The sequence below is a fragment of the Solea solea genome, chromosome 1 (genome assembly GCF_958295425.1).
Source record: "Solea solea chromosome 1, fSolSol10.1, whole genome shotgun sequence".
Taxonomy (NCBI): domain Eukaryota; kingdom Metazoa; phylum Chordata; class Actinopteri; order Pleuronectiformes; family Soleidae; genus Solea; species Solea solea.
The window spans coordinates 18,241,745-18,268,431 of NC_081134.1; the positions used below are offsets into that span (position 1 = coordinate 18,241,745).

Below are 26,687 nucleotides of genomic sequence, written 5' to 3' on the forward strand. Positions count from 1 at the left end.
TGCGTTTTTGTGTGTATCTGCGTCATTACCTCGTTTATGAAACCCTAAAGTTTCAGAACAAACAGTTCAGCCACTGCTGAGAAAATAGTGTTGTATTGTTTTCCTGGGCTCTGCGAAGCGGAACGACACTTCCTTAATTTGATGTCGTCATCAGAAATCCTCACCACCGTAGCGCCTCCCGGTGCGGCACTAGTCCGGGCACATCCGGTTGCGTACATTCAACCGCAGAAGAAGAAGAAGAACTAGTCTCGTTGTAGCTGCTGAGATGCAGAGCATCCACCGTGCCAGAGGGGGAGCTGTGTATCTGAGCGCTGGCCTATCTATTACGTCACTTCCAGGTACCTGGCCAATCACAGGACAGTAGGAAAGCTCTCGTTGGCTGGCCAATCACAGCAACTGTTTGGTCTGAAACAGCGCGGCTGACGAGAGCGTCAGCGAGGAGATATTTTGATCGGCTCGTTTGCAGCGATTAGGAGGTTTTTAATCATGAAAACAAGTTAATATATGTAAGTAGACCTCCATAACTAACATATATGTGTGATACAAGCATTCTATGTCGCCTTTAACCAGATAATTTACCCCAGCATCACTTAAAGTTTTATGTGCGAACCTGGCAGGAGAAAGAGAGAGGGGAGCAGTGCCAGACAGACGGACTATGAACAGTGTCAGCCATTTTCCGACTTGATTGAAAGTGAAAAGAGCAGCGGTGTCACCGTCACATTCATCCTGTGGCCTGAGCAACAATAGGCTTCAACCTAACAGACACAGACAGAGAGGGAAGGGAGGGGCTTAGGTCTACAGCCAGGAGAAAGGAGGAAGGCAGCACTCCCAGCTGCGAGAAAGATTGAATGCTGAATATCATCTGCCATCAAACCTTCAACACTCATCTGAAACGCTAGACTGGATTTCTGGAGGCAAGTGCAGCAATGACTGATGACTGACAAGAGCCTATTTAGACAGCTCAGGGGGGAAGATTGCTCTCAAATGTTCCCCCCGATGCTTTTAAGACATGCACTCCTCCAGATTTTTGCCTGATCTTTCCCTCTCTGTAAGGATAAAAAATTTGGACTCCCATTACTTAAAGCTGTGGTTTGCACAAATTGGCTCGACAGGTAGATCCATTAATGACAAGGAGGGAAGGAAGGGAGCCAAAGCCTTTCTTCTGACATTTAGGATATTAACCATGGGCTGCAAGACACAGAGATTGGTTAGACAAGCTGACTCAGTCAGTGGGGGGGGGGGTTTAACAGTTTGTCTACCACTAGCAGATGCATCAGCCGCTCATCCTCCCCCTGCAGTCTATTCTCACTCAGTGTCACTCTTATCTCTCCTGTCACTGTCAGATGCCCAGTTATACTGTGTTTCCATCATGGTTAAGTGCGGTTTGGTGCAGTACGGCACAGTTTGGAATGGTAAAGGCTTGTGTTTCCACTGATAACAGTGATTTTACTTGGTAGAGGGGGTTTTGGCTGTCAGCTGACTGCTGTGGGTATCGTACTATTTTACTCTGGTACCCCAAGGGAAGGGTGCCAAAAATGGAATAGTTGGCTGGTTATTTTTTGTATTATTCCCAATTCCTACCGCTCTGTACCAAATCGAACCACTCCACTCGGTGGAAACACAGCTTTAGACTCAACTTGGAGGTGACGTTCTTTCCCACTTCTGACATCCAGTCTCTAATGTAAATGGGATGCACCATTTTAACATATCTGGTCCATCAAAAATGTTCTCCCTTTGTCTGTACTTCCACACAAAAATACTTTGCAGTGGCCTGTGGGAGTATCTTAACAATGCCAATCTGAGTAGTCAGTGGTTGGTATGTTGGTGGGACGTTGAATTGAAAAGTGTGGTATTTGGTTTTATGGCTTTATGTTGAACAGCACAGTGTCAGTATCTGCCCTTTTTAACGATTCATGGCCGTTAGTGTAACTACTTTTAGCTTTGTTAGCTATCAAGGCATTTTTCTTATCAGGCCACAATTTAATTATTCACGTCCACTTTGTTAGTTTGTCAGAACTTAAGACATGTATTTCTTTTTTAGCCCGCTCCCAAAATAGCCACATTATCGCTCTCCAGTTCGCATTGTTCATCCTCTCCTCAGGTTTCTGTCTTTCTGGCTGTAAAAGCAGCAGTGGGACACCTCACCTCATAAATAAGTGACTTGTCACCATGAGACGACTGGACAGACCATATTTACTTACGTTTCTCCTCATATCGAATTTAGTTTCCTTTCAGCAGGCACCGTTCTTTTCATTCAACCCTATACTTATGAGTCTCACTTCTTGTTCTAAAGGTGGAATGAAATGGCACAATTTCTTCATGTTTCAATCTATAAAATTAATAATACATCGTTAACTGTGATATATATGACATTTTCTAATTAAACTTGAGCAGATGTCGATAATATTGATGTTATTTTTTTGTAAAATAAAAGCATGTATCCAAAAAAGCAGGAGTTAGGACAGAGCCTTGAGGTACTCCACAACGGAGTTTTTCCTCTTTTATTAAACTTCTGTAAGATTAAGATTTATTTTCGCTAGATATGTTTTTGTTGGTCCTAGAAAAACCCAGGATTACTCTTGTATCTAGTTTCAAAGGTTGGTGCTGACCTGGTGTTAGCCATCCTTTAGTATCCGTCTGAATTGCTGTATATTTTACGTGGGTAATCCATTTCCCCGGAATGTAGAAAACTTATGTGTTGTGTCACTGCAAAGAATTTAGCCAATTCTCTCAGAGTGTTCACTGTTTTCATTCCACAGGTCTGAGACTATGCTACTACCATAGCATCAACAAAGGCTGATTAGGTTTCAGTCCCCCGTTAAAACCTGCAGTTAAACTTATTTCAAAGGCTACAGCTGTCAGGCTGATGACGGCCAAAACGCACATGCATGACGGCTGAATAATGGCTCAGTAATCAATGTTTCAGAATCCATCCTGCTAATTCCACATGCCAAAACGACCAAACAGCTGCTGATGAAGAGCAACTAAAGGCAACGATGCCTGACATCCTGCAAAAACGACACGGTCAACCCACGTTCACTTAACGACAGCTCAACAGAGCATAACCGCAAATAGTCCAGTTGGTGTACAAGGGCTGTAAAGATTAACTACGCAAAGCAGAGTCAAAGTTAATCTACAGTATTTAATTAACTACCCTTAGCAACCTGTTTTTACTGCACGCACGCACACACACACGCATAGAGGCAAAAGGAGGGAGGTGGAGAGAGTATCAAATGGTGGAGTCCTGTTGTATACGCCTCATTTAAATGTGTGTTTTGTACTGGTTTCACTTTGTGTGTTTGAAGTAGAGGTCGATTGATATTAGTTTGTCTATGGCCAAAGCTGATTTTTTACAAATCAGAGCAGCCGATGGTTGGTTTTCCTGTTTTTTCCTTTTTTTTGTCGAATAATACAAACAAATTAATGGCCTCTCTGTCTAATCCACATTTAATTATTCTACATTATTTTCAATAAGAAATCATTTTGAATAACAGAAAATAAAGTTTTAGTGACCCGGCAACATCGAGGTTTCTGAGAAGAAAAAATGCATACATAAAAAAGGCAAATATCCATCTGATTATTTGGTTAATTAGCCTACATCTAGTTTGAAGAAGCTCAGGGTACCACATATCTCTTCTTTTTTTCATTTCATGCTTCTTCTTTACTTTATAATCAACATATAAAATCTAAATAGAAAGCTAAAACAAATGAGTTTAAAATGTTATAACTCCGGCATGACTGATGTTGTGCTATCGCTGTTCATCTTAAGATGTCACATAGCTCTTAATATTGCTTTAATTTAATTTGAACCCAATAAAAGACTCACGTCTTCTCCCTTCCTTGTTTGTGTTTGCAGGGTTTCACCTCAGCGGCACGGTCACTGAACCCACCACGTCGTCAGAGCCAGCGGTCACACACAAGGTGGCCATCAGCTTCGACCGCTGCAAGATCACTTCGGTCACCTGTGGATGTGGGAACAGGGATATTTTCTACTGTGCACACGTGGTGGCACTGTCTCTGTACCGGATTCGCAAGCCTGAACAGGTAACTAACTCACGTTACACAATATAGATCTGTGACTTTCAGCGCCAGATTAATGCAGGTTCACAACTCAGTCGTGCACCTGGACTGCACAAGAACATTCAAGGGTGTACTTTGTGACCATGGTTGCTGCAGTAAACTGCACACAGATCATTTCTCCATGTGAGACAAGGCAAAAGTGCCTTGTCGCGTTTCTACCGATGTCTCTCACATTTCTCTTTCAAACGCCGGCACTGCAAACACTGGTGTCCTGAGTAAGTCACCTGCCGAGTTTGAAGCCTGTCAAACAAACTATTAGGCAGTTATATGACTGGACAGACATTCCTTGAAATAATAGAGAGACCAGGATTGCCCAAAGTGGAGCCCGAGTGCCAAAGTTGGCCCACCAAAGGGGTTTCATTTGGCCTGCCAGACTTGAATTATACTTATAGTATATTTTTCTTAATCTATCAGTGAATGAGCCTCAGCCTTATCGAGAGACCAAGTGTCTCACTTGTGGTCACTGAAGTGCAATTGGTCATTGGTAGGAAAGTTGCCATTGCATAATCGAAAATTAATATATATATGTGTGTGTGTCTGGTGCAGGTGAAGCTGCGGCTGCCCATCTCAGAGACATTGTTCCAGATGAACAGAGATCAGCTGCAGAAGCTGGTCCAGTATCTGATCACAGCTCACCACACCGAGGTGCTGCCCACTGCTCAGAAACTGGCCGACGAGATCCTGTCCTCCAACTCCGAGATCAACCAGGTCCATGGTAAGAGCAGTTTGGTTTGGTTTTGTAGAGCCACACTTATGTTGCACTTATCCAAAAGGACACACCTTCAGATTTTTACACTTTAGTGGGGTCCAAAGTCTGTGTTTGTAACAGGATATTAATGTTAACTCTATAAAGCTTCCTGTTCAACAAACATGTAGACAAGTAACGTTCAGCTGCTTTGGTGCAACTTAAAGTCTGAATGTTCCGGAGAGAACCTGTCCATCCTCCTAATGCACTGCCACACACAAATACTGATCAACTCACTTTAGTGGGGACCAAAGTCTGCAATGTCACCGTGTACAGAATATTGATGTGAGCACGCCAGTATCAAGCAACATTTTCACCATTTTGGTGGCGCTTTAACTAAATCCACAAACATACACAAACACAGAGGTGGTTTAGCTACAGTCCTGCTCTCTGTCTCCCTCTTTCAACCTTAGTGGTACTGCAGCCTCACAGCAGGAGTCTGTCTAAAGTCTAAAGCGGCAGAGTTTTTCTGTGTGTTTCCATCAACAGGCATCTCTACTAGCTAGTTAACCAAAGACAGTAGTGTAGGAGCAGGTACAGTTACTCACGAGTTATACATTGTTACAGTGCTAACATTAAGCCATACTTTAGACAACTGGGGAGAAACTGTTTGTCAACGGGCATAACTTTTTCTCGTCCTCAGCCACTATTTTTTTTTAACAAATATACTGAAACTCTTTGCCGTTGCTTTGCACAGTCTTTAAAACGAGGCTTGTACCTCTACTTTGTGGAGATGCTGTCCATCCCTCTGCAGCGATATCTTCACAGAAACAGGCCAGACTTAAAAGCTTCCAGACTTGAAACATGCTGCATGCTAGTCCACAGGCTGTCATACGTCAGAGACTGTGATTACTCCAGTGAAGCAGCAAGCCATGGGCTTCAAATGGCTTGTTTGATTTAGCTCCCACTCTCCAGTCACCTCCCCTCCTTCAAATGGCAGGAGTGTGTTAAAAGAAAGTGGAGAGAAACGCGTTGAAATGGTGAAACGAGTGCAGCAGAAAGTAAAGAAAAATAAAATGTGTGGTAACTAAGGGAACCTGAGAGGAAGAGACAAGAGAAATGGCACTTGGAGATGGGAGGGAAGGGAAGATGAAAGTGCTGAGAGAAAAAAAAGACGAGGAGATCTGTAGCAGGCAGGCTTCAGTGGAACGACAAAACAAGACACATCCTTTCACCAAACAAAATTCTTAATGTTTTCTCTGTTTCATCTTCTTTCTAAATGTTGACATTCTCCAGCGCTCCTGTCCAGGAAGTGCTGGGCAGCGTTTCCTCTCAGTGTTTTAAGAGAGAAAGAAGAAGCAGGGGGAGGATGGTGGTGGTGGTGGGGGCTCATGGGGGCCCTGAAGTTCAGCTCAGTGGCTCCAGGAGTGAGACTGTCTTTGATGAGGAATGTTGCTGTTTTGCTGCAGTGCACTCAGTTGGAAACACGTCTCTGGGCTTTTCCTTCGCTCACTTCCTGCCTACATCAAAGCGCCTTCCCAGTTTAGAGCGTATCAACATGTCCCTGTAGTATTACCCAGACACACATGCTCAGCACAGGATATTAGAAAAATAAAGTTGGCCTTATATCTTCCCCTCGGTGTATGATTAGCTTGTAAAGAGCAGGGTTTTGTAAATGTCATGCAGGTGCAAAGGCGGCAAGTTTTTGTTTGTTTTCAGGATCATTGTTGCACGTTAAGCTTCAGTTTGGACAGATTAAAACTGGGCCACATGTGCAGACATTTTAAAAGTAAACTACATTTCCCCTCGTCACCGTCTGTCTGTTTATTTTGTTTCTTGGGGTAAGAATTGAGGACAGGAAGGACACGCACCTCTGTTTACACCAGCTTTGATGGTGTGAGAAGGATGTTGATATTGGATCTGATTGTTTTAAGGTTTCTTTTCTTGTGTGTGTGTGTCTCTATTTTCATATCCGTGTGGAGATTTTGCACACCCAAGAACACCCAAGCCTCGAAATGTCCATCTGGACATTTTTTTTGCCTATTTTTTTCCAGAATAACCTTCAATATCTGGCAGTTATTTACAACTTACCGCATGTTAACAATTTAAAATGAAGAAAAAAAAATAGTTTTATTGAAATTTGAAATTTGAACAGTATAAAACATTTAAAATAACATTTGTTTGAGTTTTTGTCTCAAAAAACTGGAAACTATGTACAGGTGTTTTTTCAACCCTTTCCTGTCTGTTGACAAAGACGCTGATTTGCCGGCTTCCTGCAACAACACGAGTGAAATAACCTTGATAACCACACATGCAACTTCTCAGCTTTCAGAAAACGTTGTAATTTTTCCGATAGCACAAACCGTCGCGTAACTACGGTAATATAAATTGCGCTTGTGCAAATGTGTCATCTGCGATATGCTCTGTGTTTTTAGGGTTAAAAACAAAAAAGAACAGGCAACAAATTCTCTATTTTGCAGTTTTTTCCCTTAGTTTCAGAAAGTAATACTGGTGGGAAACGACAAAGAGCAGGGATTTCTTAAGATGTATGACCGACAATGAGGTGACATTGAAAACCAATCAGAAAGAGTGTGTGTGTAGCTGTGTTATCGTTTTCAGAGGCCTCAGCTTTTGCCCGTCCAAATTAAAACACAACCTCGTAAATTTTCAAACTAAAACAGAGCTAGCATCATTTATTTGGCATGTAAGTAAAACACCAGGGAAGGAGGTGAAAGTGAAATTGGATGTAGCCTAAGTCTGTGTGTGTGTTCCCAGGTGCACCAGACCCAACTGCAGGCGCCAGCATTGATGATGACAACTGTTGGCATCTGAACGAAGATCAAGTCAGGGAGCAGGTCAAAGAGTTTCTATCACAGGGAGGATACTATGGCTCTGGGAAACAGCTCAACTCCATGTTTGCCAAGGTTTGTTTTTCCCCCCAAGGAAAATTAAAGAAATTATAATTTTTTTTTCTAAGTTGCAAGGACACACACACTGGCACCAGATGGAGGAGCAGATTGTTAGGAACTACTGTAACTGAGCTCTGCTGGTGTTTCCAGGTGCGGGAGATGCTTCGAATGAGAGACTCCAACGGCGCCCGGATGCTGACGCTCATCACGGAACAGTTTATGGCGGACCCTCGGCTGTCGCTATGGAGACAACAGGGCACAGGCATGACTGACAAGTGTCGGCAGCTCTGGGATGAACTGGGTAAGAACTGGCGGAGAAACGAGCAACGGTGCAACGGCTAATGGTTACCAATTGGTTATAAAGTAAAAGATACAAATCTTGTGTGACTGATGGCAATGCCAAATCAACATTTTTCAACATGGACCAAACAACAAATTGGTTCATCAAGAAAATGAAAGACCGATCAATCGATTCAGACAATAATCGTCACTTGAAGCTCTACCAGGCACCTTGTAAGGTTAACGCTTGTCTCAGTCAGTAAGCAATGAGGTCATCTGGTCAGAGGCTGCTCCTCCGAGTGAAGGATAAAGGCTGCCGATCAATACGGCTGCTCAGCTTCTCTGCGATCAATCTCAGCATTTAGGAGGTCAATAAGAACACTTCCTGGGTGAGTGATAGACATCACAGCACAGACGCAGAGAGAGGCAGAGAGGACGAACAGAGCTCCTTCCTCTTGTCTGGTGAGTCGCAGTTTTAAGGCCAGGAGTTTGGTGCAGTGACGCAGCAGAAAAGGTCACTAAGACTTCAACTGGTACTTTAAGTGATTTGATTTTATTAAATGTAATGTAATTAAGGTGACACTCAAAACAAGGCAATTTGCCTGGCCTGCAATTTACGATAAATCGACCTGTCTTTTTTTCAATATCAGAGATTATTTACAGGAAGGGCACATCATTGTCTTAATGAAATTAATGTATTTTTATTTTGTAGAACACAGTCACAGCTTATGATAATTGAGATATTTTGATTCTTTATTCTTTATGCTTTATGAACATTTTGAAAATAGAGCGGTTAATCTTCCCCAAATTGTTCAGCCCCATGTCCTTAAGAACGTGACATCCCAAGAACTTGTTGATGGAATTCTGTCAAATTCTGCATATTAATTTTGCCCGGATTCAGAAATTTGATTTGCATGTTTACATGTTGTAGGATTTGGTCAACGGTCAAAGGTCACAGTGTCCTCTCAAACCAGAATCTTGCTCGCTGAAGGACTTGACCAGTTCATCGATGGTTGACACTTCCCGAATTTAGGTCAACCCATCTTTTTTTACCCTCTATCCTCAGGTGCATTGTGGGTGTGCGTGGTTCTAAACCCCCACTGCAAAAGCGAAGAGAAGACCTGCTGGTTGAAGCAGCTGAAGAAATGGGGAGACATGGACATTTGCCCGCTGGAGGACGGCAACTATGGCAGCGAGCTGCCCAACATCACTAACGCTCTGCCGCAGAGCAACCTTGCCCAGGGTAAGCAAAAAGGAAACAACACACAAATATTTTGAAGGTCTGTTATGAACATCTGTCCACAGAGATCTGATTACGAATGAGCAGGCGAGGAGGAAGAAGCTCACGGCACAAAACACCAAGAAGCGCCAAAAAAATTTTTTTTAAAAGTAGATTCTAATTACACCGGGATCTTCTTGGTCAATCACAATTTTGGCTTCTCTTAAATGTTACTGTGTGATATAGAAAATGCTTGTCTGACTATGTGCCTGCATTTGCTGCTCTTTCTTTCACCACACAGCTCCAAGTTTCATACATTAAAGTCAATCTGTATGTGTTAGAGAGAGAGAGTAGGGACAGGGGAGGGAAAATGAGGTCATGTTTTCTCAGAAATCCACAGGGGGTGATAGAGGCACTGAATTCATGTATGAAAGGTGCTCTGATTATTCTTATATGGCATCTTAAACGGCTACTGATCCCGTGTTTGTGTCTGTTCTCCCTTAGACTCTCTGGCCAGACCTAGAAGGACAGTGTTCAGCAGAGCTGTCGAGGCCTGTGACCTGCACTGGCAGGACAGTCACCTGCAGAGGATCATCAGCAGCGACTTCTACATGTCTCCGTCCTACCAGAGAGAAGGAGAGAGTCTGCTCTTCAATCCACAGGGTCTGCCTCTCTGGCTCGGTAAGAACCTGAATCCATTACTCTGTAGTCTGTGTGGAAACATGTGTGTATAAATTAATATACATAATTTACCAGCACACATGCGCACACACAGAGGTTTGCACAGCTATTCTTCTTAGGACACTACATTGACTTCCATTCACATTTGGACAGTCTAAACAGTCTAAGCGTCATCCCTAACCTTAACCATAACCACAGCCCTAAACTTAACCAGTGCCTCAGAAATGAGGTTCTGCCAGGTTTTGGTCTCCATGAGGACTACTGGTCCTGACAAGGTCAGTGTTTATGCCAGGAAAAAAAGGTCGTAAAGTGGTAACAAATATAAGAACACACCTACGCACAGAGAAATTCTGCTGATACTGAGGTCAGTATCTGTAGTAAGCAGCTTCCAGCTAAGATCTGTCAGATTCTGCAATTTAAGCCAGCTATCAGACAAGCAATGGTGTTCTGCTGAGCCTGCAGTGAGTGAGTGAGTGAGTGAGTGAGAGAGAGTGTGTGTGTGTGTGTGTGTGTGTGTGTGTGTGTGTGTTTCTGTCTATTAAAAAAAGAGTAAGAGAAATTTTGAAAGAAAACAAAGAGTGTGTCTCCCTGACCCCGTCTGTTGTCTCTGTCCACCACGTAGACCACGTCCCAACAGCGTGTGCTCGAGTCGACGCCTTGCGCTCCCACGGTTACTCCAGGGAAGCCCTGCGTTTGGCCGTGGCCATCATCAACACACTCCGCCTCCAACAGCAGAGACAGATGGACATCTACAAACACCAAAAGAAAGGTAAAGACACACACACTGTGTTTTAAAAGGGGGGGGCAGTACACTGTCTCAGTCATTTCACGTAATTCTAACTGTCCCTCTTCCTTGGTCAGAGCTTCTACAGAGGGGCGTGACCTCCACCACCAACCTGGAAGGCTGGGTCGGTCACCCGTTAGACCCGATCGGGTGTCTGTTTGTCACGCTCACTGAAACCTGCCGCGTGGATGACGACAACAGCATGGACACTGGAGGTACTGGAACGTGATTATGTTTCTCCTTTTTAAAAGATGCTTGTTTGAAAGGAAAAAAATCAATAACGTTGTTTCCTGGAAAAAAAAAAAGTCCGACATGCGATTTTCTGTTTTCACAAACTTCACAGTTGCCAGCGCTGCAACATTAATCAGTGCTGAAGTGTTTTTGCTCCTGAACCCTGTAATTTCCATTATTTCTGGTGAATCAACAAACTGTTGACTTTAATCATGATTTTCTGGTCCCAGAGTTCTGTCACTTAAGGCTTGCCGTATGAATCTCAGGCATGGAAATAGGGTGACACAATAGCAGCTCTGTAAGGCTATACTGACTATATGTTAAAGATATACTGCAGTGTGGATGTATGAGGTATTTGCACATATTCAGTGTCGTACATGTGGCTGCCACTGCTCACCTCATACAATCTCTGTGACGCAAAGTCTACACCATCTTTGGAATATGTTTGCTGCTTAATCTTACTGTAAATCAGCATTTTCTGACACGACACTTTTGAAAGTTTTTGTCACTTTTGGTAACTGCCCCCCCCCGCACCAAAGCCCATAGAGAAAATTAGCGATTTTACATCATGGCTCACAGGAGTTGTTGATCCACTCCTGCCACTGAGAGTAAGTTCAAAAGGGTTTTTTGGTGACTTAAGTTTTTGAATTCCATCGTTAGGATTCTCTTAAGTAGCATGAAACTTGCCAAACAAGGCATCAGTAGAGCAGTAACTACCACGTTCTGTGAGCTAAAATCGCTGATTTCCTCCATGGACGTTTGTGCAATCGAATGAGAGGTTAACAAGAGGTTAACAATGTGGCACAAATGTCAGTTTCCCTTTGGATTAAGTGGCGCACACACACACTCCTCTAAAAGAGTGTGAACTTGAGCTGACACAGACGTTATAGACGTTAAAATCTGTCACGTCCCAGCACCATGCAGCCATGTTTTCCTAGACATAAATTACTCATCCTCTATGTGTCCACTGTTCTGCTGCAATATCACTGACGCGGTTTAAAGCACTACACTACAATTCCACGGAAACTCCGCCCATGACACATTTCATTAGCTGATGCCGTTCAATCGTGAGTAGAGGTCGATCAGGGTCACCAGCAGTGACTCATTTACACCCAGAGTCGATGTTCTTATATATGGACCAGGCGTCATTGTGCTGCAGAGCCATGAACCAGCAGAGCATGAATGGATCGGGTTGGAACACGCTGCTCATTTAGACCACCTCTTTGTGTGTCAGTGTGTGAGTGTGGTATGTATAGAATCCATCACCATTTGCATTTCTCATCCTGCCCAGGGCCTTTTTGCACCAGTGGTCAGTGCAACAAAGCAGAATAGGGGCTGGGTTTTTTTTTCCATTGTTCCCAGGCTACAGGGAGCCATTGTCAGCCCAAGCAACACATTGACCACTGGCACACTCAAGTGTGTGTGTGCATAAGTGTGTGTGGGTGTGTGTGTTGGTGCTCTAAAGAAAGAGTTGAGTGATTTGCCTTTGTTGTTTTGGGAATTTGAGCAGAGTGGTATGATTATTTTGTGTGTGTGTGTGTGTGTGTGTGTGTGTGTGTAACCCGGTCACTGGGCTTTATTTCCCTGTGGAAGACAGCTGGGAACATCTGTCAAAAGGAGGAGGCGGGACATGGCTGTGTATCATCCAATCATCAAATCGAATCAACAAATAACAAACACTAAGGCCAAAACTAATCAATGAGAGGAAAAAAAAAGAGCTCAGGAAAAGCCTGTGTCTATAGTTAAAACAGTGGTACACACCCTAAATACAAATATAACCATAATAATTAATATAAATACATGTATGTCTTAGCTTCTTTAATGTCAGTATGTTCTTTTTATAAATATAATAGAAAACAAGGTGAATAAATTATAAGTTCAGTAAAATATCCTTGCTCGTCACTCGCCAGATTGTAATTGTTTGTCCACGGTCTGAAAAAAACACGTTAGCATCGTTTGTATTTTGTTGGGTTTTTTTGTGAATCCTTTATCAACTCTTTGGTCTGTCTTGACTTTGTTTCCACCTTCAGAAGGAGAACCCAGACCACCAGTCTACCACCACGTACCCGTGTGGGGAAGTCCTGACAGTGGGGAGTCGTACCTGACTCTGGCCATAGAGGTGGCTCTGATGGGGATGGGCCAGCAGAGGATAATGCCCGAGGGCCTGTACACTCAGGATAAGGTATATGGTTCTTCTGAATTTGTTTATTGCCACAAACTATCAAGATTGAAAACTGCAGAGAGAGCAAGAGAACGGGGAGAGAAAAGGTCATTTTGTGTTGTTCGGTGAAAAACAAGCAGAAAGTCACTGCGAATTAGATTAAAGCCAAGGAACGTTTCTTTGCACGAATGCTAATCTGCTTCAAAGTGTTGAACACGACTGCCAAAGGCTTTTGTTAATGCCATGGGAATCAGCAAAAACATGAAGGTTTTATGCAAAAAGTTTGTCTTGAATATTAATCAAATGTGCAAAGTGAGATCTTAGTGGATCACTGGCTGAAAAAAAGAAAACCACTATCTGTTGTGTGGTGAAACAATAGGGAGAGTCACAATGATACAAGGGAGTGAGGTGTTACAAAACACTGCAGTTCCTGTAACTCGACCAAACATTTATATGATCATCTTTTTCAAAATTTTAACAGGTTTCACGGCATACAATTGAATTTTTTTGGTAAAATGGTAAACACAGGTTTTCCACTAATATGGTGAAGTAAATTGCTTGTGTTGCTGCTTCCAGCAACAGATTTAGCCCAATAACATTGTCAGTAAATGGTTGTTTGGTCCACGTCAGACTTTTCAAACCCAAAAAACAGACATGGCTCATCTTTTTGGTACAAATTTGCCTGTGTCATCTTGTGCTACCACTTCACAGTCAGAACCTTGAAGTTCCAACCTGTCCATTCCTGTGTTACTACCACAGTTAATGTGTTTGGGTGGTGCAGCAATGAAAATGGTCCCCCCCTTGAACATTTCTTTTTTCATATACCGTTCTCGCAGCATATGAAAAATTCACATCATAAAAGAATAGAACTGTTATACTGCCCAGCACTACTTCAAAGTGTTTTCTTAGCCAAGTAAGAATCAGTTCTTCCATGACTCGATGATGTTCTGAGATGGTTTGGGAAAATAGATTGTTGGGAAAACTGAACAGAATGTGTGTTGTGACTGTGTTTTAGGTGTGTCGCAACGAGGAGCAGATTGTCGCTAAACTTCAAGAACTAGAGCTGGATGATCTCCTGGTGCAGACTCTTCGGAAGCAGGCCATACAGCTTCTAGATGGTACGACTTTATACCATCCCACGATACTTTATGAGTTACAGCATGTCAGACACAGTGATTTCCTTCAAGGATTTCAGTTTGACTCATAATCTTGATCTTGTTTTAGTTCCGTATTGAATAAACCGATGTGATCATTTAAGATGCTGACAACATTGTTTTGCCTTTTCTTGTTGCAGCTGGTCCGTTTAGTGGCTTAGGTGAAGTCATCCACAGAGAGAGTGTTCCCATGCACACCTTTGCCAAGTACCTCTTCTCCGCACTGCTGCCACATGACGCAGACCTGGCGTATAAAGTGGCTCTCCGTGCAATGAGGTCAGGATCTCTAAACACATTTTAATTTTAAACTGCTGTGTTGTAGGAGGAAGTAGGAAAACAGTATTACTTTCTTATGGTCCACTGTGTAAGAAGTAGTGACATCTCATGATCAAACTGCAAAAGGAAGAACTCCTCCTTTTCCTAGGTACATTAGGGAACTACAGTGGCCTTTGCATACCAGAAAGGATGTTGCCTACTCTTTCCCACACTCTCTGACGTTGGTTTATGCATTAACTTAAGAGCCCTAGAGCTGTGCACCATATATCATTTCGGTAGTCCTCAGTACTGCCACGGAAACGTCCAATCACAGACAAGATTCACCAGTGCGTCACACTTCGTGACGTCAGCATCTCAGTACCGTAATTCCTAAACGGTTGAATAACTGCCAAATATCAAAAGTGAAAGTTATCTTGGAAAGAGGAGCAGAAAGAAGCACTCACTCACTGAACATGACAATTCTACAGCCATAAAATCATAATAAATCCAGGCGACTTAATATCATGACGGTCATAATCCACCCTATCCAAACTCCACAGTTTTTCCATATCCATTGATAACTCTTCTATCTCCCCCACCCCTCAGGTAAAGAGGCTGGGTGTCATCCTCTCTTTCACATTCCATGTCAATAATGTTACCCGGTCCGCCTACTTCCACCTCCGCAACATCAATTGTGTCCGCCCCTCTCTCACTCCTCACACCACTGCCATCCTGGTCCACAGTCTTGTGGATTATTGCAACTCACTTCTGTATGGTCTCCCTCAGAAAACCCTCCACAAACTACAACTGGTTCAGAACTCTGCTGCCTGTATCATCTCACAAAACCACAAAACCCCCCCCTTCTATCACATCACACCCGTCCTACAGCAGCTCCACTAGCTCCCCATCACACAACACATCAATTATAAAATACTGCTCCTCACCTTCAAAGCCATACACAACCTTGCACCTCCGTACCTCTAAGATGTTCTCCATATATCCACTCCTGCCCACACCCTCAGCTCCTCCCACTCCATCCACCTCACTGTCCCTCCTGCCCGTCTCGTTACCATGGGGAGCAGAGCATTCAGCCGATCTGCCCCCACCTCTGGAATTCACTCCCGCCTGACCTCCGAAACACAGACTCCCTCCCACACTTCAAATCGCAACTAAAAACTCTACTTTTTAGAAAAACATACTCGCACTGACCACACAGCACTGTTGAAATGTATTGTCTTTTATTATTATATTTTACTGTATTTATTCTATTTTTATGTTGTATTTGTGTGTTTCTATGTAAGGTGACCTTGTGTGTCAGAAATGTGCTAACAAATAAAATGTATTATCATTATTATTATTATTACAAGAGGGTTAATGTAGCCGCAATTTTACATTTGCCTGGTTAGCTGTGGCCTCAAAATGCAATATATGCGTTCCTGGTTTGTCTGTTCAGGCTGCTGAGGAAGCACAAGATGGCGACTATGAAAAACATTTTCTTTTAAAGCAGTTATACACATAAACCTATTTATTGGAGGTATATTCCATCCATTTCTACCAATAAACCCTTCTAAATTATACATGACATGTTTTTTTTCTTTTTTCAGGCTGCCTGTTTTGGAATCATCGGGAGGCTCCGGTGACGTGGGCCACCCTCACCATGGCATCTCCATAGTTCCCAGTAGATACCCACGCTGGTTCACACTGGGACACCTGGAGTCACAGCAGTGTGAGCTAGCCTCTACCATGCTAACTGCTGCTAAAGGTACCATCAACAAATCCACACATTCAAGGCAGTTTCCTGAAATGTGACAACAAGATAACTAACGTTTATTATTATCTTTGCCTGCAGGTGATATGTTGAGGTTGCGGACGGTGCTGGAGGCCATCCAGAAAAATATCCACTCTTCTTCCTTAATTTTCAAACTGGCCCAGGATGCCTTTAAGATAGCCACACCGGCAGACAACTCACCTGACATAACCCTACTCAACGTAGCACTGGAGCTCGGCCTGCAGGTACTGTGTGTTTCATAAAATGTACTATTTACAAGGAGTGTATTTTCTCCAAGATTACAACTTTTTTAGTTTGACATATCACATTTGTGATGATGTTAACAAGTATTTAAAGCAAAATCATAACCTGGAGATAGCGAGGAACATGATCACGTAAGAGGATGTATTAATTGGTGTGCTTTAATGGATTTTTTAAGGCTTTATGCTGCAGGACAATTTGTTTTAACCCTGCACCAATATCAGGTCAGGTTAGGCAACGTTTATTGTACCTGTAGCTAGACTTGTTTTGTAGCAATAAAGTAGAGCAAGCCATCCATATTTAAAAACAATGATCATAAAAATGCTAACAGTAGAAGACACGTACATAGGGAGGACATACTCGTATGCTTAAAAGTAAAAACAAATTGCTATATACAACCACTTTAAGGGCATCAGGATATAAATCATGGTTAAAAAAACAAACAAAAACAAAGTAAGACACTATGTTATAAAAGCTACTTGGACAATTGCTAAAAAAGGAGGGTGGGAGTCATGGCTGGTGTGATGTTGAGGCTGAGAGGAAAAAGGATTTGATTTCCAAAGTTACTTGCTGTTCCCATAACTACACCACATTTCTAACCATGAAATTGCTATAATCACCCTTATTTCCTCAAAACCCAGCTGTCAAAGCTCCACAAGCACTGTTCTACAGCTTTAGCGACATGGGAGTTAGGCCTGCAATTAATTATCTTCCTGATTAATTAATCAATCTACCGATTATTTTCTTGATTAATCAACTAAAATGTATACACTTGTCGTGGAAGGGATGGACGATATGTTTTGTGGGAGTGTTATTTAGTTTGGTATGTGACAGAAAAGGAAAGAGCGGCAAGTACAGCGACTGGTCCTGCATCTAACCATCGTTACCATTTTCTTGGATTTGTATTTTCTGCAGTCCTACACAGCCTCACTACAAATTAACAGGGAAAACTTCTTGCAGCAACTTAACCATTGTTGCTGCAAAGAAAACCACATAATTGCGCCTGTTGGGTTCCACAGTAAACTCAAACCCTCGACATTGTCAAAGCAGCAGTTTCGTTGTGGCTTTGCCAGACTGTTTCTCCTACTATTTAACATGTGGACAGACTTTTCTGTGCCAAACTGCTGGAAATGGAAGAACCACAGTTAATCATGGGTGTAACTGTCAATATGTTAGATTTACTTTTGAGTATTTAGTCTAAAATGGCTGCTTTTTTTATAGCTAGTAAATATAAAAGTTGCAAAGGTAATAGTTAAACTAAGTCGAATTATTTCTGAAATTGAAAACCTGATTGTGTTTTTTTACAGGTAATGAGGATGACTCTGTCCACACTGAACTGGAGGCGGAGAGAGATGGTTCGCTGGCTGGTCACCTGTGCCACTGAAGTTGGTAAGTGAAATTCCTTCCGGAGAGAGTTCCCAGTATCATATAATTCTTGAGTGGAAGAATTGTAGGAATAACTCTTCCAAGATCTGAAACTGAGCAAATAACTTGCTATCAAAAGGTGACCAAGAACCTGATGGTCACTTTGTTGAGATGAGTTCCAGAAAATCCAAAAGTTCTTTGTCCAGTTTTTGACATGGAAACTGCTTAGAATTGGGGCCAAGCATATGTCAGTCTTGGGCAACAGATAATGTCTCATAAGATTTGGGTTGGGACGTTTTTTTTGTCACCTATGACGAAGATAGATGAGAAGAAGTTGGCAGGAGAATCTCTGGATTGACTTCTGTGAACACACTGTCATGCTTCTGTCTTTCTTTCCTCCTCAGGTCTTCGGGCTTTGGTTAGCATCTTACAGAGCTGGTACACTCTCTTCACACCGACCGAGGCCACCAGCATTGTGGCCGCCACCGTCATGTCCCACAACACCATCCTGCGCCTCAGCCCCGACTACCCTCAACACGAGGAGCTGGCCAGCTGTGCGAGGACCCTTGCCCTCCAGTGTGCCATGAAGGACCCACAGAACTGTGCCCTGTCTGCTCTGACACTCTGCGAGAAGGACCACATCGCCTTCGAGACAGCCTACCAGATCGTGATCGACGCAGCATCTACGGGAATGACATATTCTCAGCTCTTCACCATTGCGAGGTACATGGAGCACAGAGGATACCCACTGCGGTCTTTCAAACTGGCCTCCCTCGCCATGACCCATCTTAACCTGGCTTACAACCAGGACACTCACCCAGCTATTAACGATGTGCTCTGGGCCTGTGCGCTCAGCCACTCTTTGGGTAAAAATGAGCTTGCAGCCATTATTCCCCTAGTGGTAAAGAGTGTGCACTGCGCCACGGTGCTGTCTGACATACTTAAGCGGTGCACGTTGACAGCACCTGGTCTTGCCGGCATACCTGGGAGAAGGAACTCCGGGAAGCTGATGTCAACAGACAAGGCGCCATTGCGGCAGCTCCTTGACGCCACAATCTCGGCGTACATCAACACCACGCACTCTCGACTGACGCACATCAGTCCGCGGCACTACGGAGAGTTCATAGAGTTCCTGAGCAAAGCAAGGGTAACTTTCCTGCTGGCACAGGACGGCCACATTCAGTTCGCCCAGTTCATAGACAACCTGAAACAGATCTACAAGGGCAAGAAGAAACTCATGATGTTGGTCAGGGAGCGCTTCGGCTGACCTTACACCTCCCTCACAAGAACACAGTCCTTGGGAAGTAGTTAAATGTATTTGTTTCTATTTAAGTTGGTTTTTTTTAGATCTTTTTTTCACCTTTGTTGAGCCATTTGTTGACTAAGTCATAATTTTTGTTTCTGTTTGGTTGATTTGTTTCTTGAATGTGAACCAGGAAGTGTTTGCAGTACACTGCTCGTCTTCATCGAAACTGCAAAAGGTGTAAATGGCTCGAAACATCAAAGAAACAACAGCAAACAAACACGTTCCCCTCTAATTAATATATAATATCGAAAAAGGCAGAAGATTGTGGTGACAAAAGAAGCAAATAGAACTTTTGTATTTCAGTGGCACATGATGACATGAAAACCAAATTAATTTGATGGCGGAGGTACATACTTTGAGCCGGAAGACACTGTCATGATGGGGATTAAGGAGAAAACGTGTTTTTTACAATGGAAGGTTTGTGTCATTCCAAACAAAGAAAAAACCACTGAGGTGGAAATCGCACGTAGTGTTGCTGTCATACCTCAACTGTATTATTTGTCAGCTTTAACTTCTCTGTCAGAAACGGCCTCTTGTTTCATTCAGGGCATCTTAGAGTAGAGAGGGCAGAATACAGAAAAGTACACATGTAGCCTTTCTCTGTAGACAAAGACGTCAGCACCAACAGGTTTGAAAACTGGACTAAAGCCATTCTAGACTAGCTCCTGTCCTGCACACCAGTGGTCAGTGCTTTCCCATTAATGCCGGGATCAGATTACATGATATTTATGTCAATCACAGTGGTGCAGGTTCTTGCCGACACAGTATGACCCTGTCCAATCATCGTTCAAGACACTGCGCAAGTTCATAGGTCGTTAGGGAGATGGGGCAAGGAGTTGTCATTCATGGCTACCGAAGTGTTGTTGTGGTAGTCCCTTGAGGAGATGTCAAAGAGGCAGGGGTACTGTTGCCACAGCAAAGGAGCCCGTCGTAGATGTCCCAGACGCCAAATGTCTGTTCTACAATTATGTTACGCTACATGTCACAAACAAATCGCTTGGAAAAATCGGCCTGAATTCAAGTAGTCTGATCTCGGAGTAGCTTCAGAGGTAGAACTGTGTTGCTGAACAGAGCATGTTCTCCATTCCAGCCATTATTGACATTATTCAGGCTGCTCTCGATAAGGTAGAGTGAGTAGAGATTCCACATGCACATAAAGTATCTTCAATGTCATCCTATAAGCTTATTAAAAACAGTGAGAAAACAACAACTGTGATGAATTGAGGGCGTCACACACATATTATATGCCCATTTCTAGAGATACCACTGCACTGCTGTCTGTTTGTAGCCAAAAGTCTGTACGACTGCATCAATTCCTTTCCACGTGCTAAATCAAAAATAATTCAATAAGCAATATAAGTCAAGTCTGCTTCGTTTTGTTTGCTTGTTTTTTTAAAACTATCCAGTGGCATTAATCTCATCACGCTGTATTCTGATAAGAAGCCTGATAAGATGTTGGGACTGTGTTGACTTAAGGAACTTGTAAGGGTTAACTCTGCTTCTAACTAAAGCCCCTTTTCCATTTTGAAGAACTTTAATAGGAACTCATGACTCCCCATAAAGGTTTAAGATGAAGTCTTTGTTCCTTCAGCTTTGGCAAGAACCCAGAACATTATCCTATTTCAAAATCTGGTTATATTTTTAGGTCTACATTTTTGGGTCATGCAACAAGGACTATTTATATACAACATATAGCAGGACACCCTGCTTTGAGTACAGAGTTAGCCAAGTGAAACTTTTCTTAGCAGAACTAACCTTCAACCACTAATGAGGGTGCACTAGTTAACAGTTTTCTATTAGCAACAAATGAAATACGTAAACACTCCTCACCTCAACTATATATATATATATATATATATATATATATATATATATATATATATATATATATATATATATATATATATATATATATATATATGTGACAAGCATGTTTGTGCAGTAAATTTTTACTTAAGTCTTTACTTAAGTTTTTTTTTTTTGCTTGTTAAACCAGCTGGCTGTTAACAAGTTAGCTGCTAGCTAATGAGCATAGCAGAGGTTTTAGCAGCTGAACAAGCCCGCGAATACAGATAGCTAACTTGTTGTCTAAAGCTTTTTTTAGTCAATTGCAAAGTCATTTGTTTCACTTTAGTCTTACTATCAACCTCTTAACCAGCTTCAGAATGCAATGCTAGCTCTTAGTTACTAGCTAATGTGCAGAGCAGAGATTTTAGCCAAAAAACAAGAGTCAATATTAGGCTAACTATTGCTAGCAGGACTATTTGCTCAATGTTAAGTGTGGTTGGCATTATTAAAACAACTGTTGGGTTATTGGCAGCATATTTAACCTATATCAACCTTTAAACCAGCCACAGCTACACTGGTTGAGAGAATCGCAAACCAGAGCTAAAAGAAAAAAATACGTTGAATATTTTCCCATCACAGCTAATAGATAAATGAAGATACTCAAGAAACTATTTGTTGTTCCAGAAAATTCTTTATGGAAAAGGGTCTTTAGTTACTAAAGCTAGTTAGCTGCATATGCTACTGGTTGTGCACATTCTGGACTGTGAAGATAAGTGGCTTTGTCTTTCTCTAAGGGTGACGTATCACAAAGAAATTACTGTATATTTTATGTAGGGCTGCAATGATTATTTGTTTAATCGATTACTAAATGATAATGATACTGAACTAATCAGTTTTAGAAGTTTCTTTTAATAATTAAGACAAAACAGCACATTTTTAATTTCGATAAATGTGCTTATTTCCTGGTTTCTTTTCTCCATATAACAAAGAAATCATTAAAAACCTAATCGTTTTTGGTTTGTGGACAAAACAAGCACTCAATTAATTGACAGACAGATTAATCGATTATGAAAATAAATAGTTGCAGCCCTAATTTTACGTCTTAAGCGTACATATTTGAGTCAACACAGGAAGTAGTTTTTCTTTTTACTGATTTTTTTTATGGTGTTGTTAATGGCAGTGTCTAGTACAGTGAGAGACTTTCAAACTTCTTCTGGTCAAACTGATCATCGTGCAAGCACTTCACACAGAAAAAAGAAATACCTCTTCAGTACGTTCCTGCCTGCGTCAGCATTGATTTATTGATTGTTTTGTATGTCTCGAGTGGGAAAACGCAAAAAAAAAGAACTGGACTAAAAAAAAATGTAAAAAAATACGAAAAAAATAACAGATGAGTCGGCCTGTGGGCGTCAGGAGAATAAAAGAATGGAGGGACATTTTCTCGTCTGCTTTAACATTCCATGGAAGCTAACTTCACCCATGCGACGCGGGTAGTTTTTTATTCTTTTGTTTTTTTTGGATCTAAAGAAATGCAGATAGAACGACAAAAAAAAGGAAAATTGAGAGGCTAAACTCAGTTCTCAGGGACATCACTTAAAGAAACAAAACAAAAAGTAGTAACATTAAGCATTTAAGATATTGTAAATATTAAAGTGTCAATTCAGAAAATTGTAAAGTTATAATTATTTATGATAAGTATGTTATGTGTTTGGCTTTTTTCCTTTGATTTTATTTTTGTTTGGCGAGGGTGTACTTGAATTGTTTTGGAACGGGGGACTATATGACCTTTTTTTATGTAAGAGCAAAGACTTCAAGGCATTTCTCAGGTGCTCCTGTGTACATTTCTTTCCGTTTTGTTTCTACTATAATTATTATTGTTTGTGTTTGTTTTAGATTTGCAAAGTTTTTTGTTTGTTTGTTTTTGTTTTTAAAAAAAAAAGAAAAATCTGTTTTCCAAAAGAAGGCATGTTATTCAGATTTGAGGAAAATGAGTAAGGCATTCATTTGTAAACAGATATGTACTAAACCTAGACTATGCAGAACCACTTTGGACGGTCTTGACAACCCCCTAATGGAGCAGACCGAGTATGGGGGGTTGGACAAAGACAAGACCCAGCATGCTTGTATTTGGACAATAATGCGCCGTAGCCAGCCTGCATTCCCTGCAACATTTAGGGGGGGGTTAAAAAAAGAGAAAAGAAAGATGTTGGAAAATGCCTTTCTGACTGATCAATGTACAAAGTTTATTTTTGCGTATCTCGTTTTGTCGGTTTCATTTAATCAGGACTCAAGCCTTTAGTGTCTTCTCTGAGGCGTCGTGTCGTGTGGCGGCGGCAAGACGACGGATCAACACACGGATGACGGAGCATCAGCGACAGGGACTGTATGAACAAAAGCGACGGCCTGTGAATGGACTCAAGTTCACGTTTTCACTTCTTGTAACTCATTTTTTTTTTTTTTATGATTGTTAATTACGCTCGCTTCGGCCTAAAAACAAAAACTGACAGAGTTCACGTCGTCCTCTGTGTCATGACCGTACATGTGTCTCTTTCTTACTTTTTTCTTTTCTTTTGTCTTTTTAAAACCTTGTGTTCGTAGCAATACGTCGACACATCTGCGAGCAGATTTCAGCCTTGTGGCTGCACAAATTCGGCTTTTGACAGAAACTATCATAGGTTTTTTTCTGACTTCATTACTTTCTTGGCGACCAGGTCGGCAGTGTTTATTTTTTAAATCATACGTGACAGAGGGTCATGAAGTGATGCACTAAATGACAGCATTACAACAAAGACGTTCCTCCCTAATAACACTCTGTTTCAAACTATCAGCCAGTTCCTACGGTCTTTTTTCTTTCTCCCTTTCCTTCCTTTCTTCCTAGATGTAGCCCACCAACTGTTTCCTACTTGGTTTTGTTTTCAGATTTTTGTAACTTAAGGGAAAATGGAAAAGTGTTGGTTGCCTCTTTGTGCTACTGATTTATGAAAAAAAAAAAAAGGTATTTCCAGTATTTGTTGCCACAGAAGTATGATAGCTTATCATGAACATCTTTCTTCTTCTCTTTTTGTTTGTTTGTTTTGGAATTTGTATTTTTTTTTCATGCGACTTCTTGAGCTACTGTCTATAAAGCGAAAATTTATTACTATTTATGTAACGCTACTACCATTTTATATTGATTTGTGTTGGAATCTCAGTGCTTTTCTATGAATAAAGTGTGAAACACGTTAAGAACGAGTTAGATTTGTGTTACTTTATATCATTGTGTGGTGAATTCAATTTTTTAGCATATGATTATTTTTTTACTGATTTTACAAATAAAACAAACTTTTTGTGGATTAGCATTAAAAGAAAATCCATTGACGTTTCAGTCCACTAGATGGGGCCAAGTCCTCACTTTCACAAGAGCAAGTGTGAGTATATCGCAGTGTTTTTGCAATATTATATATATATATCGCACTGCGACTTTAATATCATGATAATATCATATTGTGATTTAAATATTGTGATAATATTGTATCATGACTTAAATATCATGCTAATATTGTGTTGTGACTTCAATATTATTGATTATTCAATATCGTATCATGACAAATATCATGGTAGTATCGTATTGTGGCGTAAACATCGTAATATTGTATCGCAACTTAAATATTGTGATAACGTGACTTAAATGTGATAATATCATATTGGGACTTAAATATCGTGATGATATTGTGACTGTGACTTAAATATCGTGACTTAAATATTGTGATATCGTACTGGGACTTAAATATCGCGATAATAATGTGACTTAAATATTTTGATATCATACTCTGACCTAAATATTGGGATATCATACTTTGACTTAAATATCGTGATATTGTGGCTTAAATATTGTGATATCGCATTGTGACTTAAACATCCTGATAATATCCTATTTTGACTTAAATATCATGATAATAGGGTGACTTAAATATTGCAAATACTGTGACTTAAATATTGTGATATCGTACTCTGACTGAAATACCGCAATTAATATTTTCAGAATCTGTATGAATACTTTCTCAATGAATTGATTAGTTGTTTGGTCCATAAAATGTCAGAACACTTGCTTAAATTGTTAGAAAAAAAGTCACTTAAACCAATTGATCATTACCAAAACAGCTTAATGTATATCAAAAGTCAGTTTAAGACTCGCCTGAACGCTGAACAGCTTGCGACTCATCTCTCACACAACGACACGTGAGCGACTGATCTCACAGTCTGTGAAGATCCCAGCTGGTGTGACACAATCATGCATTCACACACTCTCATGCAGCCACGCGGCATTAGTGATAAATGAAGCACACGGAGGCTGATACTGTGCCATCCATCTCACACTCGTTTGTCTTTAATCAGAATATTTCTCTCTGTTCTCTGCTCTTTCAACACTGCTTTCTCATTCATTAGAGGTTTGTGCAGAGCTGCACGACGGAGACAATCAGCCCATCAGGGAGTGTGTGTGTGTGAGAGAAAGAAAGAAAGAGTGAGTGTGTGTGTATAAATCTAGATTGATTGGCTGAGGGAAAATGAGCAGATTTATATTAATTATCCAGACAGATAGATGGAGAAGTGATTGCTATGTGCTCCATCTTTTTCTCCTCAGTTGCACTGAGTCCAATCTGTCTGTATCTCTCTCACACACACACACACAGGACTCCGTGTTGACTTCCATTCCTTCCGACAAACTAAACAAAGTCTCACACTTAACCAGTTTCTCAGAAATTAGGGTTCTACCTCATTAGCATCAGGTGCTCATTAGGACCAACATTATTTTTCCACTGAGACGTATCATCTAATTTTCAATGACATGAACAAGGACAAACTACGTAAACAATTTAAATTTATTTTTTAATATTCATGTATTAAACTTGCTAATTAATTAATAGCTACAATAAAAATGGAAGTCATCCATGTGAATTTTCATTTATGTGAACAAAAATAAACTAAATGTGTATATGAAGTAAACTGCACTGGTAAATATACAATAAATAGCGGAATCCAGAATCAGTGCCATCTTTAAATGTCTAATATGAAGACTATTATGGACCAACAATTGTTTTACCAGAGCCAACAAATATATTTTAAACCAAGTTAAGGATATAAAGGTTCAGCCTTTCAATCAAACACAGCCAATATTTAATATTTAACAGCAAATATAAAACTATAAACACAGTCCATTTTCCTCTTAATCACAGTGAACAGGTGCATTCATGATTGGCAGCGATAGACACAAAATGGCGGACGTGTGGGGCAAACGCGACTACTTTCTAGTCTCTTTACAAGTGTATAAACATGTTTAGACAAATTTCTACTTCATGAAAACACTCATATTAACATATAATCACTTGACAACACAACTATTTATGGTTAATTTCACGTTTACTGACCTGGTTTTAGCAGGCAAGAGACGAGAAACGAGGACACAGCGTGAGTAGTTTCCTTCCAGGTTACCGCTTAGGAGAGCGGAAGCAGGTGCTTAGCTTACAGGTCCCCAGACGAACGAGTGAAAATAAACGTTCCGATCTCACCTGCTCACTGCAAAAATGTAATAATAATTCTCATTTGAACACATTAATGTTGTAACCTTATTGTAGAGGTGGCAGAAAAATTAATTACTAAATATCTCACAAAGGAATTTTCTGGTTGATTTACATAGCACCATTCAGGCACAAGGTCAATCAAAGTGTGTCATAGAAGAAAACAGCAATACAAATGTAATTTTATAACAAAAAAATGAAGGGGG

The 26,687-nt window shown here is 41.1% G+C and overlaps 1 protein-coding gene across 1 annotated transcript in view; it reads left to right on the forward strand.

Moving 5' to 3' along the window:
• The window catches only part of zswim5 (zinc finger, SWIM-type containing 5), a 61,920-nt gene extending 42,541 nt beyond the window's left edge, over positions 1-19,379 (forward strand). Inside the window, exons 2-16 of the mRNA XM_058623524.1 lie at positions 3,857-4,044; positions 4,627-4,795; positions 7,541-7,689; positions 7,825-7,975; positions 9,020-9,196; positions 9,677-9,853; positions 10,476-10,622; positions 10,715-10,852; positions 12,899-13,050; positions 14,045-14,147; positions 14,324-14,459; positions 16,043-16,200; positions 16,288-16,451; positions 17,775-17,856; positions 18,237-19,379. Of these exons, the coding sequence (XP_058479507.1) occupies positions 3,857-4,044; positions 4,627-4,795; positions 7,541-7,689; positions 7,825-7,975; positions 9,020-9,196; positions 9,677-9,853; positions 10,476-10,622; positions 10,715-10,852; positions 12,899-13,050; positions 14,045-14,147; positions 14,324-14,459; positions 16,043-16,200; positions 16,288-16,451; positions 17,775-17,856; positions 18,237-19,099 (2,954 nt within the window). The 3' untranslated portion in view covers positions 19,100-19,379. The remainder of the gene's footprint in view (positions 1-3,856; positions 4,045-4,626; positions 4,796-7,540; positions 7,690-7,824; positions 7,976-9,019; positions 9,197-9,676; positions 9,854-10,475; positions 10,623-10,714; positions 10,853-12,898; positions 13,051-14,044; positions 14,148-14,323; positions 14,460-16,042; positions 16,201-16,287; positions 16,452-17,774; positions 17,857-18,236) is intronic.
• The last annotated feature ends 7,308 nt before the right edge of the window (positions 19,380-26,687 follow it).